Genomic DNA, 17110 nt, shown 5'->3' with positions numbered 1-17110 from the left:
CACCGAGCTGATCTCCCTGTGCTATGCAGCTGCTTCCCACTAGCTATCTATATTTGGTAGTGTATATATGTCCATGCCACTCTCTCACTTCGTCCCAGCTTCCCCTTCCCCTTCCCTGTGTCCTCAAGTCCATTCTCTGTCTGCGTTTTTATTCCTGTCCTACCCCTAGGTTCTTCAGAACCTTTTTTTTTTTTTTTTAGATTCCATATGTATGTGTTAGCATATAGTATTTGTTTTTCTCTTTCTGACTTCCTTCACTCTGTGTGACAGACTCTAGGTCCATCCACCTTGCTACAAATAACTCAATTTCGTTTCTTTTTATGGCTGAGTAATATTCCATTGTGTATATGTGCCACATCTTTTTTATCCATTCATCTGTCGATGGACACTTAGGTTGCTTCCTCGTCCTGGCTATTGTAAATAGAGCTGCAGTGAACATGGTGGTACATGACTCTTTTTGAATTATGGTTTTCTCAGGGTATATGCCCAGTAGTGGGATTGCTGGGTCATATGGTAATTCTATTTGTAGTTTTTTAAGGAACCTCCATACTGTTCTCCATAGTGGCTCATACTAGCCACATTTTAAATGCTCATTAGGTGCATGTGGCTACTGGTTACCATATTGGATGGCCCAGAACATTTTCATCATCACAGAACATTCCGCTGGACAGCACTGGACTATACTGACCTTGAAAGTCACTCTGCTAACACTCTAGGGAATTGTTTGGTTTTGAACTGTCTCTTTGGCATTCTTTACAGAGTGGTGAAGTAGAGTAAACCAACTAATAGTGTATATCCAAATCTCTTTGCACTTCCGTTTTCTTTTCTGTACATCTCTACATTAAATTCTTCCAGCTCTGCTATTCTATGGTTCCATCATCCAGTACTTTGGCATTATTATGTAAGTGAGGGTTACACTAGAAATGAGCATCTCTGCTGCTACTTACGTATGTCAGATTAGCTCCCCTTTTTATAACAGCTTTATTGAGATATAATTCATATACCATAAAATTCACACTTTTATTGTGTTTTTATGGTAGTTTTTTATGTATTTAAAAAATTGTGGAACCATCACTAGTATCTAAATTCAGAATATCTTCATCACCCCGAAAAGAAACTTTATACCCGTTAGCAGTCACTCCCTTTTCCCCCTCCCCCCACCCCTGGCAACCACTCATCTACTTTTTTTCTATGGATTTTCCGATTCTGGATATTTCATATAAATAGAGTCATGTAATATGGCGCCTTTTGTGTCTGGCTTTTTTCTCTTAGCATAATGTTTTCAAGGTTCATCCATGTTGTATCATGTATCATTATACTTCATATTCCTTTCTAGGTCAAGTAATATTCCATTCTAGGGATATACATTTTGTTTATCCAGTCATCAGTTGATGGATATTTGGGTAGTTTCTACTTTTTAGCTATTATAAATATTGCTTCTATAAAGATTCAAGTATAAGCTTTTGTGTAACTATATGGTTTCACTTCTCTTGAGTATATTCCTAGGAGTGGAACTGCTGGATCACATGGCAGTTGTATGTTTAATATGTTAAAGAACTGCCTGTTTCCCAAGGTGACTACCATTTTCCATTCCCACCAGCAACGTATGAGAGTTCCAATTTCACCCCATCTTCACAACACTTGTTATTGCCTTTTTTAATATAGCCATCCTAGTGGTTATGAAGTGGTATTACGTTGTGATTTGGATTTGCATTTTCCTAACAACTAGTGATACTGAGCATCTTTTCATGTGCTTATTAGCCATTTGTATATCTTCTTTAAAGAAATACCTGATCAAGTCCTTTACCTGTTTTAAATTTTTTTTCTCTTTCTGTTGTTAAGAGTTCCTTATATAGTTATTATGCTTGTATATCAGGTATTTAAGGGGTTTTTTTAATCAGATATCAGACTTGGAAGTATTTCCTCCCATTCTATAGATTGTCTTCACTTTCTTTGAGGGTGTCCTTGGAAACATAAAAGGTTTAATTTTTATTTATTTATTTATTTTATTTAGTTTTGGCTGCATTGGGTCTTTGTTGCTGCATGTGGGCTTTTCTCTAGTTGCAGCGAGCTGGGGGCTACTCTTTGTTGTGGTGCCCGGGCTTATGGCTGTGGCTTCTCTTGTTGCGGAGCATGGGCTCTAGGCGCACAGGCTTCAGTAGTTGTGTCGTGGGGGCTCAGTAGTTGTAGCTCACAGGCTCTAGAGCACAGGCTCAGTAGTTGTGGTGCACGGGCTTAGTTGCTTTGTGGCATGTGGGATCTTCCCGGACCAGGGCTCGAACCCATGTCCCCTGCACTGGCAGGCAGATTCTTAACCACTGCACCACCAGAGAAGCCCAAAAGGTTTAATTTTTTTTTGAAGTGTAGTTAATTTACGATATTGTATAAGTTACAGATGTTTAATGCAGTGGTTCACAATTTTTTAAGGTTATATTCTGTTTGTAGTTACTTTATGAGATTGGCTGTATTGCCTATGTTGTACAGTATATCCTTATAGCTTATTTTATACATAATCGTTTGTACCTCTTAAAGGTTTAATTTTTACAACATCCCACGTATTCGTTTCTTTTTTTTATTTATGTTTTTGGTGGTCACAGGTAAAAAGTATTGCCGACCACAAAGGTTTACTCTTAAATTTCTTCTAAAAGATTAAAAAGTTATATTTTAAAGTTTTTTTGTGTAGGTTTATGATCCATATTGAGTTACTTTTTGTGTATGATGTGACGTAGGGAGTCCAACTTTATTCTTATGCAGTGGACATTCAGTTGTCTGTGCCATTTGTTATAAAGACTGTTATTTACCTGTTGCATTGTCTTGGCACCCTTGGTTAAAAATCAATTGACTATACGTGTAAAGGTTTATTTCTGAACTCTAAATTCTATTCCATTAATCTTTAAGTCTGTCTTTATGTCAGTACCATGCAATATTAACTGTAGCTTTGTAGTAAATTTGAAATTGGGAAGAGTCCTCCAACTCTTTTTTTTTTCCAACATTGCATTGGTTATTTCTTGATCCCTTGCATTTCCATGTGAATTTTAGTATCAGCTGGTCAATTTCTGTTTTAAAAAAAAAAAGGCAGCTGGAATTTTGATAGGGGTTACACTGACTCTGTACATCAGTTTGAGGAGTACTGCCATCTTATTAATGTTAAGTCTTTTGATCCATGAACATGGGCCGATTTTCCCCTTTATTTAGGTCTTTTTTTCCAATGGTGTTTCATAATTTTCAGTGTCTGTGTCTCATCCTTGTTTTATTAAATTTATTCCTAAGTGTTTATTCTTTTTGTAATTGTAATATATTTGTAATTGGAGTCTATTACAGAATTTTTCCTTAACTTCATTTTCAGATTGCACATTGCAACTATAGAAAGATACAATTCACTTCTGTACATTGACCTACTATGTAAGCCTTAGCTGTACTTGTTTATTAGCTCTTGCAGTTTGTGTGTGTGTGTGTGTGTGTGTGTGTGTGTGTGTGTATATGTGTGGTTTCTTCAGCCCCCGTTTCTAACTCAATCTTTGCTATAGGTGATTGGAGAAAACTTATAATGTACTATGACTTAAAAGGAAACTTTTTTCCTTTATTTTCTAGGAGTTGTAGCTGTAGGGTACATCAATGAAGCCATTGATGAAAGAGATCCTTTGAAAACCTTAGATAGTCTGCTGCTACCCACTGCTAGGATTAAAGATGTGGACCCAGACTCTGCCCAGCACTACCAGGATGTTTTATACCAGGCTAAAACACAGAAATTCATGGTAAGTCTTAGTAGGTGTGTTTCTTTTAAATTTACAGACCAGGTTGGGGACAGAGGGGCAAGAGGGAGGATTTTTTTTACCCATTTTTCCTAAAGCTCATAATTTGCTTATCTATGTATGGATCAGATTACAAGTTAATAGGGCTGTTATTTTCCTGGTGTCAAACATGAGGGGGAAACTAGCTCCAGAGCTGCTGACTGCTTCTACTCTTTCACTAAAAATGCACTGTGGGTGAGTTCTTGTTCACAGTCCAAGTTATTGGATATTTACTGAGCACACACTGTATTCATGGTGCAGTATATGGCATCTGGTAGGGGAAAGGGGGATCCGAGGAACACATGATACCGTTTGAATATTCTGTCCTTATCCTCAAGATGCTTAGAAAGTTACTAAGACAGTGGGCATTCTCATATAGAATAGTTATATAGCAGTAGAGATGGGTATGTGACCAAATGTCAAGACGAGGGATGCCCAGAGTGATTCAGAGATGGTTGGGATTTCTGTGAACTGGAGCCCTAAGGTAGGTTGGTGTGGAGATAGAACAGGAGCTGCTCCTGAAGGGTAAGGAAGAGTTGGTTTGGTGAGTGGGAAGCAGGATAATGCAGGCAGGTAATGGCAGGGCTAGATGGGTACCAGCTTGGTTTGTTCTAGGCACAAGAGGAAACTGACCTGGCCAGGTCCCACTGAAGAGCAGAGGGCTTTATCTGGCGGCAGAGCTTGTACTGTTGTTGTGAGACATCCCCCAGATACTAGCCACTATTGGAAGAACTGAGTGGAGAGGAAGACCTATCACCTGATGCTACCTGGGACGTAACCACTTGTGGCTTGAATGCCAGGCCAGTGACTGGGAGAATGAGACTCAAACCTGACCTCATGTCCCCAAACCCCTGGGGAGGAGAGTGGACCCTGTCAGCAAGGAGGACTGGACCGCCCCCTGCTGTTTGCACTGATGTAGCTGTGGCTGTAGCGCGTGCCACAGCATCGAAAGCTAAAGGTATTAGCTTTGGAGACAGGCACCATTCAAACCTTGGCTTTGCCACAAATTAGGTAGAGATTTTAGTCAAGCCACCAAAAGTCTCTGTGCTTCAGTTTCCGCATGTGTAAAATGAGAATAATAGTACCTACCTTATAGGATTACGGTGAGGCTTAAATGATTACATAATATAATAAATGAGTGATATATATTTATATTTTTACATATTAACATATAATTACATTGATTATAGTGTGTGTATGTATAAGTGTAGAGCATTTGACATGGAGCATGTCACCCCAAAAAAGTGCTGAAATAATGTAGCTAGTATTTTCGTGGGCACTTCTGGCTGTCACACAGGTCAGTGGGTGGTGAGTGATGTCTTTGTCACAAGGTCTTTACTCGACACAGGTTTACTTTACTCTGTTCACTAGTTGGGATCTTCTGGGTGCAGGATAGAGACAGACCTGGGTTTCTCTCTGCCAACAGCCACATGGGTGTTTGTCGTTAAGGTGAAACTAACTCCACAAACCTTTTATAGGCAAGCAGTGGAGGTCCCCTCCTGAGCATCCCAGTCTAAGGGCTCTAGGTCAAGACGGAATTCCACAGCACCTCTCCAGGGCACTCAGCAAGAAGCCTTGCTGGTGTCCATGCTGTGCCTCTTCTCTGTTGGGCATCCTTCCTAAGTGTGAAAGAAGTTTTTTAATAGTGTAATTAGAACAGGGAATATGAGCGTAGGGATCTGAGTTAGCGCTCAGGCATTAAACCACTTGTGGCCTATAAAGTTAGGAGCGTGAACTACATTGACAATAATTGAGGGATTAAAAACATTGCAGTAAGCAATGAGTCTGGTTTGGTTAAGTTGCCGCTATTCAACACACTTCTCTTTCTCTGCCCAATAATTTTGAAACTTTGTTTTCTCAGCCCATTCTCTTTCCCTGGAAAAAAATCTGATTCTGTTATTTGGTGGGGTCTCTATTTGCTTTTTAACCTCTGCTGCTGTGATACCTGGAAATTTTCAGTTGTTTTTATGGGGCTGTTTCTGTGCTTTGCTTTCCAAAGGTCTAGCCTTGGAAAATAATAGAAGAAAATTACATTATTGGTATTGTCAATATAAAGTAAAGCTTGTGCCAAAGTATACAGCCATTAAAAGTCACGATGGATAACATCTTAATAGAATGCTCAGTTTTATCAAAGATTGAGGACAGTGGTGTAAGTTGGTGAGAATTCTTGGTCCTCGTTAACAGTATTTCAAGTATGACCTTGTGTAGGCACCAAATTCCTTCCATCTCTTGAGGGCAAAGGCTGAGTAGTGGGCATGTTGGCATACACTTAACAGAGAACACACTTTCTGGGTGTATTCACTAGAGGCAGTGAATTGTCAGCTATTTTTATTTTTTTATTTTTTTAACATCTTTTTTGGAGTATAATTGCTTTACAGTGCTGTGTTAGTTTCTGCTGTATAACAAAGCGAATCAGCCATACATATACATATATCCGCATATCTCCTCCCTCTTGCATCTCCCTCCCACCCTCCCTCCCTATCCCACCCCTCTAGGTGGTCACAAAGCAGCAAGCTGATCTCCCTGTGCCATGCAGCTGCTTCCCACTAGCTATCTATTTTACATTTGGTAGTGTATATATGTCCATGCCACTCCCTCACTGCGTCCCAGCTTACCCTTCCCCATCCCCATGTTCTCAAGTCCATTCTCTACATGTGAGCTATTTTTAAATTGAAGGCTTTGCTTTAGAATTTTGGAAGGTACATGACTTATACACCCCCAAAGCTCTCTTTTCCTGCATGCGTAATTACTGCATAAAAATTAAGTGTGCTTTTAACAAGTGAATAGTGTTGTATTTTTTCTGTAGGTAAAACTGTCTTACAGTTTATGACTTTGTTTGCAGAAAGTCGGTTTCTTCCATTGAAGTTTTGGGCATCTTGAAACTTACTTGATTAGTTTTTCTTGCTTTGCTTTAGTGTTTATTTTTACTCTTCACCTAACCACACAGATACTATAAATGGCCTTCATGTGCATTTTTGCATTTTTTTAATCTGAGTCCAATGAAATAGGAAACTCTGCACACTCAAAAATAGGCATTTAAAATGTTTTTTTATTGTTTTGGTGGGCACTACAAAGTATATGGTCAATGCACATTCCTACAGGCTTGAAAATTCATCTCACAATCCTTCATGCCCTTAACCACTGATATTCCACCTTCTGTCTAATCTCTAAACTAAAGGAAATATAGTCATTTCCCTACAGGAATGTACTGGGCATTTATAACAAAATATCATTTCCCCATTAAAAACTAGGTATAAGGACAAAAATAATGGAGTCATTATTTTAAATTTATAAATGACCTCATGAATATATCCTTAGCTTTCTTTCTTTTTTTTTTTTTTTTAATATAGCCAACCAACAATAATGTGCCATGTTATATGGAATAACTTGCTTTCTCAGTATGAATTTAATTGGCTTTCATGCTGTTTAGATGCTTTGGGATTTTACTCTTTCATTCATTCAGCCACATGATGTGCAAAGTATGGAGCCTGGCTCCACAGACCCTGGGAAGACGTGGGCCTGGCATTGCTACAGGAAACTTAAGGAAGAGGACAAGCCCCTTCTCTACTGCACATGGTGCTTAATAAGTGCTTATGGAATTAATATTTGTATATAAATGAGCCCTATATAAATGCCATAAGAAAAATACAAAAAAATGCTTTGAAGGTTCAGGTGAGAAAAATGAACTCTGGCTAGAGAGTCAGGGAAGAATTGTCCTTTGAGGACTTTGAGAGATGGAAAGAATTAAGGCAAACATATGAGAAATAGCTTTCCGGTTAGTGGCAGGGGCAAAATGAGAAGTCTGGATCACAGCAAAGCAAGAAGCTCGGCAGGTGCCTATATCACATGCCAGGCTTTTTGGGAAATAAAATCAGTGTTAGCCTGAATGCGAAGCTAAAGATTTATAATTCCAAAGCAGTGAATGGTCAATGGAGGTCTCTGAACTGGGGGTTTTGAGTGATGTATTCAAACTGGTATTTGAGGAAGAGTAATCTGGCAGTGGACTGAGAAGTGGAGGGTAGGCTAGCAGTGATGAATGGTTAGAAAGCAAAGGTGGGGCTAGGATAACGGACCCTACTGAGAGACATTACACACATAGAATCATGATGAGGCAGCCACCAGCATGAGAGCTGAAGGAGGCAGAAGAATTATAAATGACCCCAGACACTAAAACTGAGATCTTAGCTCCCCCCATGCTGCACCCTTGCCCCCCGTTCCATCCACCTCCTCCAGATCATCTAGAATAGAAACCTCTTAGAAGTAGGGAAGATGGAGGTTTAAAGAACTTGAAGTACCAGTCAGGCAGGTGGAGATATCTTTTCTCCTGAATTTTCATTCTTAAAATACTGATAGGTTCTTTTTTAGGTCACTGTTTATGTAATGTTTTATTTTGAAACACCATTTCCTAGGGGCTCACAAATGGAGCTAGAGAATAGAGGTCCTTGCAGTATACATATGTTATCCCAAGAGTGTATGTCTTCACACATAGCTTTCCTTGTTCTCTAAGATGATTTCACCATTGTAAGGTAAGCCGTGGAGTGATTCGTGATTTTTGACATGAGAAAATAAAGGAATGGATCTAGGCAACTATTCAAGCTACCAAGGCACAAAGCTATGAGATAGATGAAGTATAAGCCATCGGCGTTGTTGTAGTAGTAGTTTGCGTGGTGAATAATGAGTAAGATGTTGCTTGGAGCAAAGCAAATGGTAAAAACCACAAGAATGAGGAGACTCGCCTTAACATACCACAGCCACCTACGATCTTTTGCATTAAGCGTCCAAATGATGGCTGTGTAGCAGTAGATAATGACCAAAAATGGAATTAAGAATCCAAAGAATGCCAAGGAGATGAAGTAGTAGAGTTGGAAGGGAGACGAGGACTCGCATGTGTTGTGGACATCATGGCAGGTGGTGATGTCCTGCTGGACAAGATAGTACTCCTGCTTCAGAATGAAAAATGGCAGCATATATAAGAAGACCGTTGTCCACACCAATCCACACGTTAGCAAGGCATAGGTGCGCTTGGGCAGCCCCCGGTAAGTGAACGGATGGACAATGGCCAGGTAGCGGTTGATACTGATGCAGGCGAGGAGCAGAATGGAACAGTACATGTTGCCATAGAAGATGACTGTGGTGGCCCGGCACATGACCTCTCCAAATACCCAGTTGTTCCCGTTGAGATGGTATGCTATTCTAAAGGGCAGTGTAACGCAAAGAAGAAAGTCTGCAATGGCCAGGTTGGCGTAGAAGACGTTCATACGGATGGATCTGGTCCTGAAGAAGAGCATCCACAGGGTCACCACGTTGGCTGGCACACCGACTACAAACACCAGGATGTAGATGGCAGGTATCAGTCTGGTACTTAAAGAGCTGCTCAGGTACCTCCTGGTAGCATTATTCACACGGAGACTTGAAACACTTTCTTCAGGGCACTTAATTTTTACAGTTGTGGTGGTTCCTGTCCAGCCTTCTATGGCAGAAAGGGGGAACTCTTCAAAAGAATTCAGGGGAGCGCCACGGAAGGTCTTAATAGGTAAGGTTGGCTTTGCCAAGTTGTCTGCGTCACATTCCATGCCTGTAATTGAAAAGAGGTATTAACATATGATTTGTTGCTGAGTCATATCTATGGTTCAGGAGACAATAAAACTAGATGTCTTATGCTACATAATTTCTGTAATGGTAGAATTTGGGGTCATTTTTATTTTTAAAAATCACTATAGATGAGGTAATCAACAGGAATGCATTTAATGTATTATCATTTGCCCCAGCAGCATGCTAACCCGTGCAGGAACCCAAACTAGATGACAACTCCTTGTATGTAAGGAGTTTGTAATATTGATACCATAAGAGGAAACAAAAATAGCACATCAGACCATTGTAGGCTAACGTCATATTGATTATAAACTGTATAGACTGTATAGATTATAAACTCTTCAGGCGAGAGTTAATAGATTTAGATGTTTGAGCAAAATGTCAAGGAGAAGATGAACATGAGCAAAGATGAGCAAGGTTCATAAAGAGGTGGAATTTAATAGAAGAATAAGATTCTGGTAAGTGATGAATGGGCAAAGGCATTGAGTAGGCTGACATGGGGTCTGGAAATATCAGATGAGTTGATTCAACAAATGTTTATTGCATATTTATATGCCAGTGATATACCCAGTTTTAAATCAACGCCATCCCTGTCTTCAACTCTCAGACTAATGGAGAAGATGCACAAAAACACATTCTTAGGCAAATAAGGTACATCTGACAGATGAAGTTGAAAGAGTAGGTTACAGCCAGATCTCGGAAGGGCCCGTAAACTGTACTAAGAAATCATGTGCCCATTCACAGATGCTGGAGTCGTACACAGACAAAATGATGAACAGAGGAATGGCCGTTGAGGTAGGCAGCATGATGGCTCCCCAAAGTTTCCATCTGCTAATGCCTAGAACCTGTAACTATGTTACCTTCTATGGCAAAAGGGCCTTTTGCAGATGTGCTTCAGGGTCTTGAGATGGAATGAGTATCCTGGATCGGTCAGTGGGCCAAATGTAATCATAAGACTCCTTATAAGAGGAGGAGGAAAAGGGTCAAAGTTGGAGATACTGGAAAATGCTATGCTGCCGGCTTTGAAGGTCGAAGAAGGGGCCACGAGCCAAAGAATGCACGTGCTTCTAGGGGCTGACCAGAGCAAGAAAACAGATTCTCCCCTGGAGCCGCCTTGCTGACACCTCGATTTTAGGACCTGTGACCTTCAGAAATACAAAAAATCTGTGTTTTGAGCCACTAAGGTAGTGGTAATTTGTTACAGCAGCAGTAGGAAACGAATATAATCATGATTTGATTTGTGTTTAAGGTGACTTTGATGACAGCGTAGAGAACAGGCTAAAAAGGTAAGAAATTAGAGGCAAGGGGGTCTGATTTGGAGGCTACTGTAGTCATCTCAAACTCAAGTTGGTGGGTTACAGAGCTAGAGCAATGGCACTGGAGAGGTAAAGATGAACGCGTGAGACTCTGTAACAGAGGCTCAGGGGGACTTGCCTCTGACTGGCTCTGGAAGCGGTACAGGAGAAGCAGGAAGCAAAAGTGACTGGGAGGTTTGTACTCTGGATGTCTTGGAGGAGAGGCGGATGGAGCATGGGACAGGGCAGGGGGACTGAGGGTGCCACACAGGGAGAAGCTAAGATCTTAGTTTTGAGTATTCCTGAGTGTGAATTGCTGGTGCAATATTAGAATGTAAAATGTCCCATGACAGGTTAGAAGACTTAAACGTGGAGTCCAAAATCTCAGGAGCCCAAATGAGAGTTATGGGTTTTTTAGTCTGCGTGGAGACCATACTTTGCTTTAGTGCTTGAATGCCCTAGGGAGAGATGTGAAAAGAAAGAACCCAACGGCAGACTAGAGCGGAAATGCCAGATTTTAAGGGGAAAGGAGACAAAGGAAGAAAAATCAGAAGAGGAAATTGATCAACTGATTCCAGAAGTTGGAAATGAGAAAAAAGAAAAAGAGGATAGAAACAAATTACATACTATAAATATTTGACTGTTAGTGGCATGTTGATACTAATAATCGTAATTCATGAAAGAGCAATTTCAAAGACAAAGTAAACCTTAACACTCAAACCTGCTTTTCACTGTGTAATTTTCTGTAAGTTAATCCTTGACATGTAGAGAAAGTAGATTCTCTCACATTTCTAATGTTACCTTAAGATGAGCTTTTATGCTGAATATAAACCTAATACTTATATCGATTTAAAATGCCATTGCTCTGCCAGTTACCTCTTTTCCTACACGTTGAATCCTTGAGGTTAGTATTTAGTAACCTGGCTGTCATTCAAAGCCAGTTTCTCTTCCTGATTTAATCTCTACCAGTTCACCCCCGGGTGAAATTGAAGCCTCCCTCAGAACCTGGAGATTGCACAAACTGAATCCGGGGTGTAACGCAGAGGGAGAGTGTTGCTGAACAAGCAAGGATGAGGAGGTGTTCAGGTGTCCTTAAGGGAAGAAAGATTATTGAAAAGGAAAGAGAACTCGGGGAAGTGGCATTCTTCTGTGCCAGTGTGTAGATGTGGACTTAGAAGGCATGTTGTGTGACACCTGAGCACAGCCACTCAAATCCTGCTGCTTAGGGCTTCCCTGGTGGCGCAGTGATTGAGAGTCCGCCTGCCGATGCAGAGGACACGGGTTCGTGCCCCGGTCCGGGAAGATCCCACATGCCGCGGAGCGGCTGGGCCCGTGAGCCATGGCCGCTGAGCCTGCGCGTCTGGAGCCTGTGCTCCGCAACGGGAGAGGTCACAAGAGGCCCACGTACCGCAAAAAAAACAAACAAAAAAAATCCTGCTGCTTACTTTGGCATTTTGGAAAATTCTTGCATCTGACATCACCCAAAGACAAGTGCCTTTCCAGACAGGCACAAAGCTGAAATATGTGGGCTGAAAAACATGCTATACGAGTTATGTCCCTTCAAGATCTGAGAAGAGAGCTGTTGAAACCATAGTGTTTGTCACTTTTCAGAAAATTCCAGTGATTGAGCAAGACATCATGCCTGAAAACATGCTAAACAGTGACTCTGTGAACAAGCCTTGATTCCATTTCCTTGAGAATTCTGGCTCTTTTATTCCTTAGGGCCTAGTTTTCCTTAAGAAATAGTACTTGTTAAATTACATAAATATTTTGTAATTTGTTTGAGTTTTTTATACAGGTTTATTTGGCATGATGTTTCTGAAATGTTTTTCAACCTGAGAAAAGGCCTTGGAGAGGGACTGATCCCCAAAGGGAACAGACGTCAGCCACTAAATAACAGGGTCTTCCTTCACATTTCTCCCCAACCCCTACTGACGAAAGCAAATTCACTGCCTTTCACTTTGTCACCTTTTCTTAAAAATAATTTTTTAAACTGAAGTATAGTTAATTTACAGTGTTGTGTTAGTTTCAAGTGTACAGCAAAGTGATTGTTTTATATACATAAAATATATTTTTTATATATATTCTCTTTCAGATTCTTTTCCATTATAGGTTGTTATAAGATACTGAGTATAGTTCCCCATGCTATACAGTAGGTCCTTGTTGTTTACCTATATTATATAGAGGAGTGTGTATATGTTAATCCCAAACTCCTAATTTATCTCCCCCACTCCCCCGCTATCCCATTACTTTGTCACCTTTTAAATTCCCCCCTTTTCACATCCACCAAACCCCACCAGCACCTTGAAGGAACCACCTCCCCAAACCTCTTTTCTTTTGCTCTTCTGCTTCATTTTGGTTCATCCACCCACAGAGCACTCACTCATCTGTAAATCTCAAACGAGCTACTGCTCTCTACTGGTTCTCTCAGCGCCGTCCTTCAGCCACCTCAGTGATTCCAACTGTCAGCGTAAGCAGCATTCCTTTATAGAATCCGTGGTTTTTAAAATTTTTATCCCCCCCCCCGCCATTGTCACTTCTTCCCTTCAGCTTTCCTGTTCCTAAAACGTTGGCTGGGGTAGGACCCCAACAGTAAGGGGGTTGTGGATATCCCCATCCCAAATTGATTACTTTTAGAGCAAGCAGGAGGTTACAGGCTAACATTGTATTGAGTGAAATAGGAAACACATATTTCTTTTGGGAAACACAAATTCATTAGCATAACTGATTACTGAAAGCAGACCACTCCGTCTATCAGGGAGTATTCTTGTTTCCAGAAGGTATAAACATAGGATTTTTTAAATCTCTTAAAAAAAAGTTATCTTTGCCAAATCAGAGGAAATTCTTAGAAAATCAAAAACTTTTAAAGAAAACTGATTCTTGACTTAATTGTAGAGATCTAACATCTTGACTATGCCACAAAATTTTAAATATCAACGGAGAACACTTAGTCTTCGACAAGTTTGGAATAGTGAACAGACTACATCTCTTCACGTCCATAATTCCACGTTTTAATAACTAAGATTTGCGGGTGCAATTTGTGTGAAATGTAAAAGGGATTAGATTCAGTGGACTCTTGGGACACAAACCAGCATTCCCACTCTACCCCATAAGAAAAGAGCTTACCACTTTGACAGGAAGCAGGTGACAGAAGCAGTGTTCCAACAGCTACAAAGATGACAGCTTTCATCTTGATCATCTGAGCCCCGTTTCTCAAATGTTTAAAATTAGGGAGTATGGTTTCACTTCGGTTCCATGTGTTGGCACCAGTTGGAAACCTGGTTCTCTCTGTAGAAGCGTGTTCTCTTGTGCTCTGCAGACAGGAAGCCTGCCAGGGTCCTCTGCAGGGAAAGGGTGTGACAGCACTCATGTTTCAGTGTGCATGACTCAGCCTGAGCCTCTGAGCACGTTACGTTATCCCCGGAGAAAGTCACTGAACTCCTCCCTATCCCTCACAGGAGAGAAGCTGTCATTCCCACCCAGTGAATTTATGTGCACTGAATGAATACCCTTAAGAACAGTCCTTAAAAAAAAAAAGAACAGTCCTTGACAGAAGTAAGCTGGAAACAGATGCTGAGCAGCAGTTAGATTTGAATCTGTCCCATATCTCATTTTTACCCAGTTTAAAAATGAAGTTCTAGAGTGTCATTTCTACTTAGTGATTGAGCTGTCAGAAATTATCCTTTCCTTTATCCTTCCAGCTATTTTAAGTCTTAATTCTTAAACTCATTACATAATTGTAGGCTAAATGAATCATGGAAAGCAAACTTTTTTTTAAGAAGTGAGAATTGTTTTAAGCTCTTGATTACTTTGAAAATTCTCCTTCAGTGTCACATTAGTCTGAATTTGTCATCAGTGCTTGGCCAAAACTTGGTTTCATTGTGTTTTGTTTTGCCACAGCTAAACATATTCTAAGCCATTCAATAACTCTGTAGGGTCAGATAACTAGGGAACCCCGCCCAAAAATACTGTTTGATTAAACTAAAATCATAATATAACATTAAAACACAGAGGACTCCCTTTATCCCATGGGTATCGGTGAGCAGGTTTACAGTAAGCTTTTTTTCTTAACTGTGGTAAAATGTACATAACATAAAATTTACCATCTTAACACTTATGAAGTGTTCAACTTAGTAATGTTAAACACATTCACATAGTTGTTTAACATATAAGCTTTTATGTGTAGTTATGTTCTGCAGGATATAATTTAATATGTAGTAAAAAAAAAAAGCTGCATTATAACACATTTTCCTATAATTAACAAAACTTAAATGCTAAGCCAGACAACCCAATAGCCTGTTAACTATAAAAATGAAGTAAGAATCAGAAAATGCAAATTTCACAAGCCTTAAGGTTAAGGAATAAGGTGGGAGAAAATGGATCTGTGTAAACTTTTCCCATCTTGGTTGAATGTTATCACACCAAGAATTTTACAATCAAAAGTCAGTGTTTAATACTTCAACCAAATAATATATGGTAGCACAAACTGAGATAGAATGCTATTTCATTGCAGAAATAATAACCAAAACTCACAAAATATTGAAGAGAAGTTACTTTTTTATTTAAAATTTTCTAGGAATCATTTAAATTCAGGAATTTATTACTTGATTTTCAGATGGCCTACTTTCTGTTGACTTAAGCAGTCTGTAACCCATATGTTGAACCTGGATGTTTAGCTGGAGATAGAGTCACGGCCATCCTGTAAATATCCTATTTCCAGTCTTCTAGTGAGCGGTTGAAAGGGAGACCTTACACTGGTAGGCTTCAGTTTTTACTCTTGGTTTTCCATTTAATTCTAGCAACCTTTACGTCTGTGGGTCATGATTTAAACTGTTGACTTAAATTCTTTTGATTTGCAAAGTCTCTCTTGGGTTTAGCTTACAAAACTGATACTTTCGGCTTTGAAGTGGGATTGTAACTTCCTTCGCATCTGGGTAAAAGTTTGTACGGTACATCTTCTACACTGATAACTTATGAAGGAATTTGGTAAATACCCTTCAAAAAAAACCTGAGAAAAACAGAAATGAACTTGTGTGGAGCTTAGTTTTTAGGCTATACCTTGGGGTGTGGTTGGGTTCTCTTTGGCTTAGAAGCAGAGAAAAAAATACTTTCTATTCCCGTCTCTTCATTCCTCTTCTAGTTTTCAACTTCCCATCTTACTTCTTGTTTGAACCTTCCGCATCCATTCTCCCCCAAAATGGAAACTCGTATTAGCTGGTGGTTCCCATGTGGCAGATCTAGCTAAAGGTGATTGTGGAAGCAGGAACCAAGCCTTCCTCAATGGTCTTCATTGGTCTGGAGGTTACAGGATGAAATAGCAGATATTTTGTCTCATTTTCAGAGCCCTCTCCACATATATCATCTCCTGTTAGCCTCTGCGGGAAATAGGTTTGAAGCCTGCCAAAGAAGCTGGTGAATGTTATTTCTCCTTCCTGCCCCCCATCCTTCTTGAGTCCTAAGTGATGGAGCTGGTTCTCCATGGTTCCAATGACCTACCTTCTGTTCATTCAGTCTTGCTTCAGTCTCTAGTACATGACACTTACTCTTACAAATAGGCTAATGCTCCCACTTTTTAAAATGAAATGTCTCATCTCTGAAAATATTTAATTTCTACTGCTAACAAAATTTACTTGTAATCTTAGACAAGTTTATATGAAACGCAGTGCTGTCTGAAAATCCTATTTAATTACATTCTATCAGCACCACATATGGAGTAAGATCATCAGAATCAACCCAAAAGTCAAAACTAGTAAAGATAACTCAATACCTTTTTATTGCTGCTACCACTTCCTTTCTGAAGCTATCCTTAACTACTTGGTCTTTTCTCTGCCTGCAACTCAACACTCCTAATATAAATTAATCTCTTCTTGGCTATTTCTAGATTGTGTATCTACAGGTAATATTGCTCTGATCACATTGTATTATAATCATATGTTCTTTTCCATTATGGTTTATTACAGGATATTGAACAGAGTTCCTTGTGCTATACAGTAGGACCTTGTTGTTTATCCAATAATTATAATTTTTTGATGCATCTTTCTCTCCTGCTAAACTGTTAGCTCCTTGAAGCCCATCACCATGTTTCTGTTTGGATATTTTTGTTCTTATATTTGTCCCTGTGTCTGATAAAATTCAAGTATCATTGTTTCCCACAAATTGCAAGTATTTCCATGGCACCCTGGGCCACATTGGAAACCACAGTTACTGAGTGATTGGGAGAGAGAGTATTTGATTGACTAAGGTAGCCAGAGAAGGCTTTTTTGGAAGAGGTGCCATTTGAATTAAGGCCTGAATGGTAAGAAAAAACCAACAGCCATGCAGCTGGGGTAGAATGATGTGATCTGAAGGAGGCCGGTGTGAAAATCTGAAACAGTGAGTAGAGAAGAGTGAGGTAAAGCTGGAGGGGTCGGCAGGGCCAGATTATCAGATCCC

General features: G+C 39.9%; 2 protein-coding genes across 4 annotated transcripts in view; one reads left to right on the top strand and one right to left on the bottom strand.

Annotated features, from left to right (window-relative positions):
- The window catches only part of IQGAP2 (IQ motif containing GTPase activating protein 2), a 287896-nt gene that overhangs the window by 197062 nt on the left and 73724 nt on the right, over positions 1–17110 (top strand). For 2 of the 3 annotated variants that reach the window (XM_032626071.1, XM_032626073.1), the window contains exon 13: positions 3592–3755. In XM_032626071.1, the coding sequence (XP_032481962.1) occupies positions 3592–3755 (164 nt within the window). Of the gene's footprint in view, positions 1–3591; positions 3756–8649; positions 9325–17110 lie in introns of those variants that run through there. The other variant, XM_032626074.1, reaches the window with a different exon arrangement.
- F2RL2 (coagulation factor II thrombin receptor like 2) lies at positions 6823–14080 on the bottom strand. The gene is made up of 2 exons (XM_032626075.1): positions 13805–14080; positions 6823–9366 (listed from the first exon to the last, which is right to left on the bottom strand). The coding sequence occupies exons 1-2, from the start codon at positions 14046–14048 to the stop codon at positions 8294–8296; spliced, it is 1317 nt and encodes a 438-aa protein (XP_032481966.1). The 5' UTR covers positions 14049–14080; the 3' UTR covers positions 6823–8293.

This window comes from Phocoena sinus, chromosome 3 (assembly GCF_008692025.1).
Source record: "Phocoena sinus isolate mPhoSin1 chromosome 3, mPhoSin1.pri, whole genome shotgun sequence".
Lineage (NCBI taxonomy): Eukaryota > Metazoa > Chordata > Mammalia > Artiodactyla > Phocoenidae > Phocoena > Phocoena sinus.
The sequence above is the reverse complement of the archived record's forward strand: the minus strand, read 5'-3'. Positions and strand labels throughout refer to the sequence as shown.

Coding starts and splice junctions, on each gene's coding strand:
- F2RL2 (XM_032626075.1), bottom strand. CDS start 14,048: ATGAGTGCTGTCACACCCTTTCCCTGCAGAGGACCCTGGCAGGCTTCC. Junction 9,367..13,804: donor ACCTGCTTCCTGTCAAAGTG/GTAAGCTCTTTT, acceptor TTTCAATTACAG/GCATGGAATGTGACGCAGAC.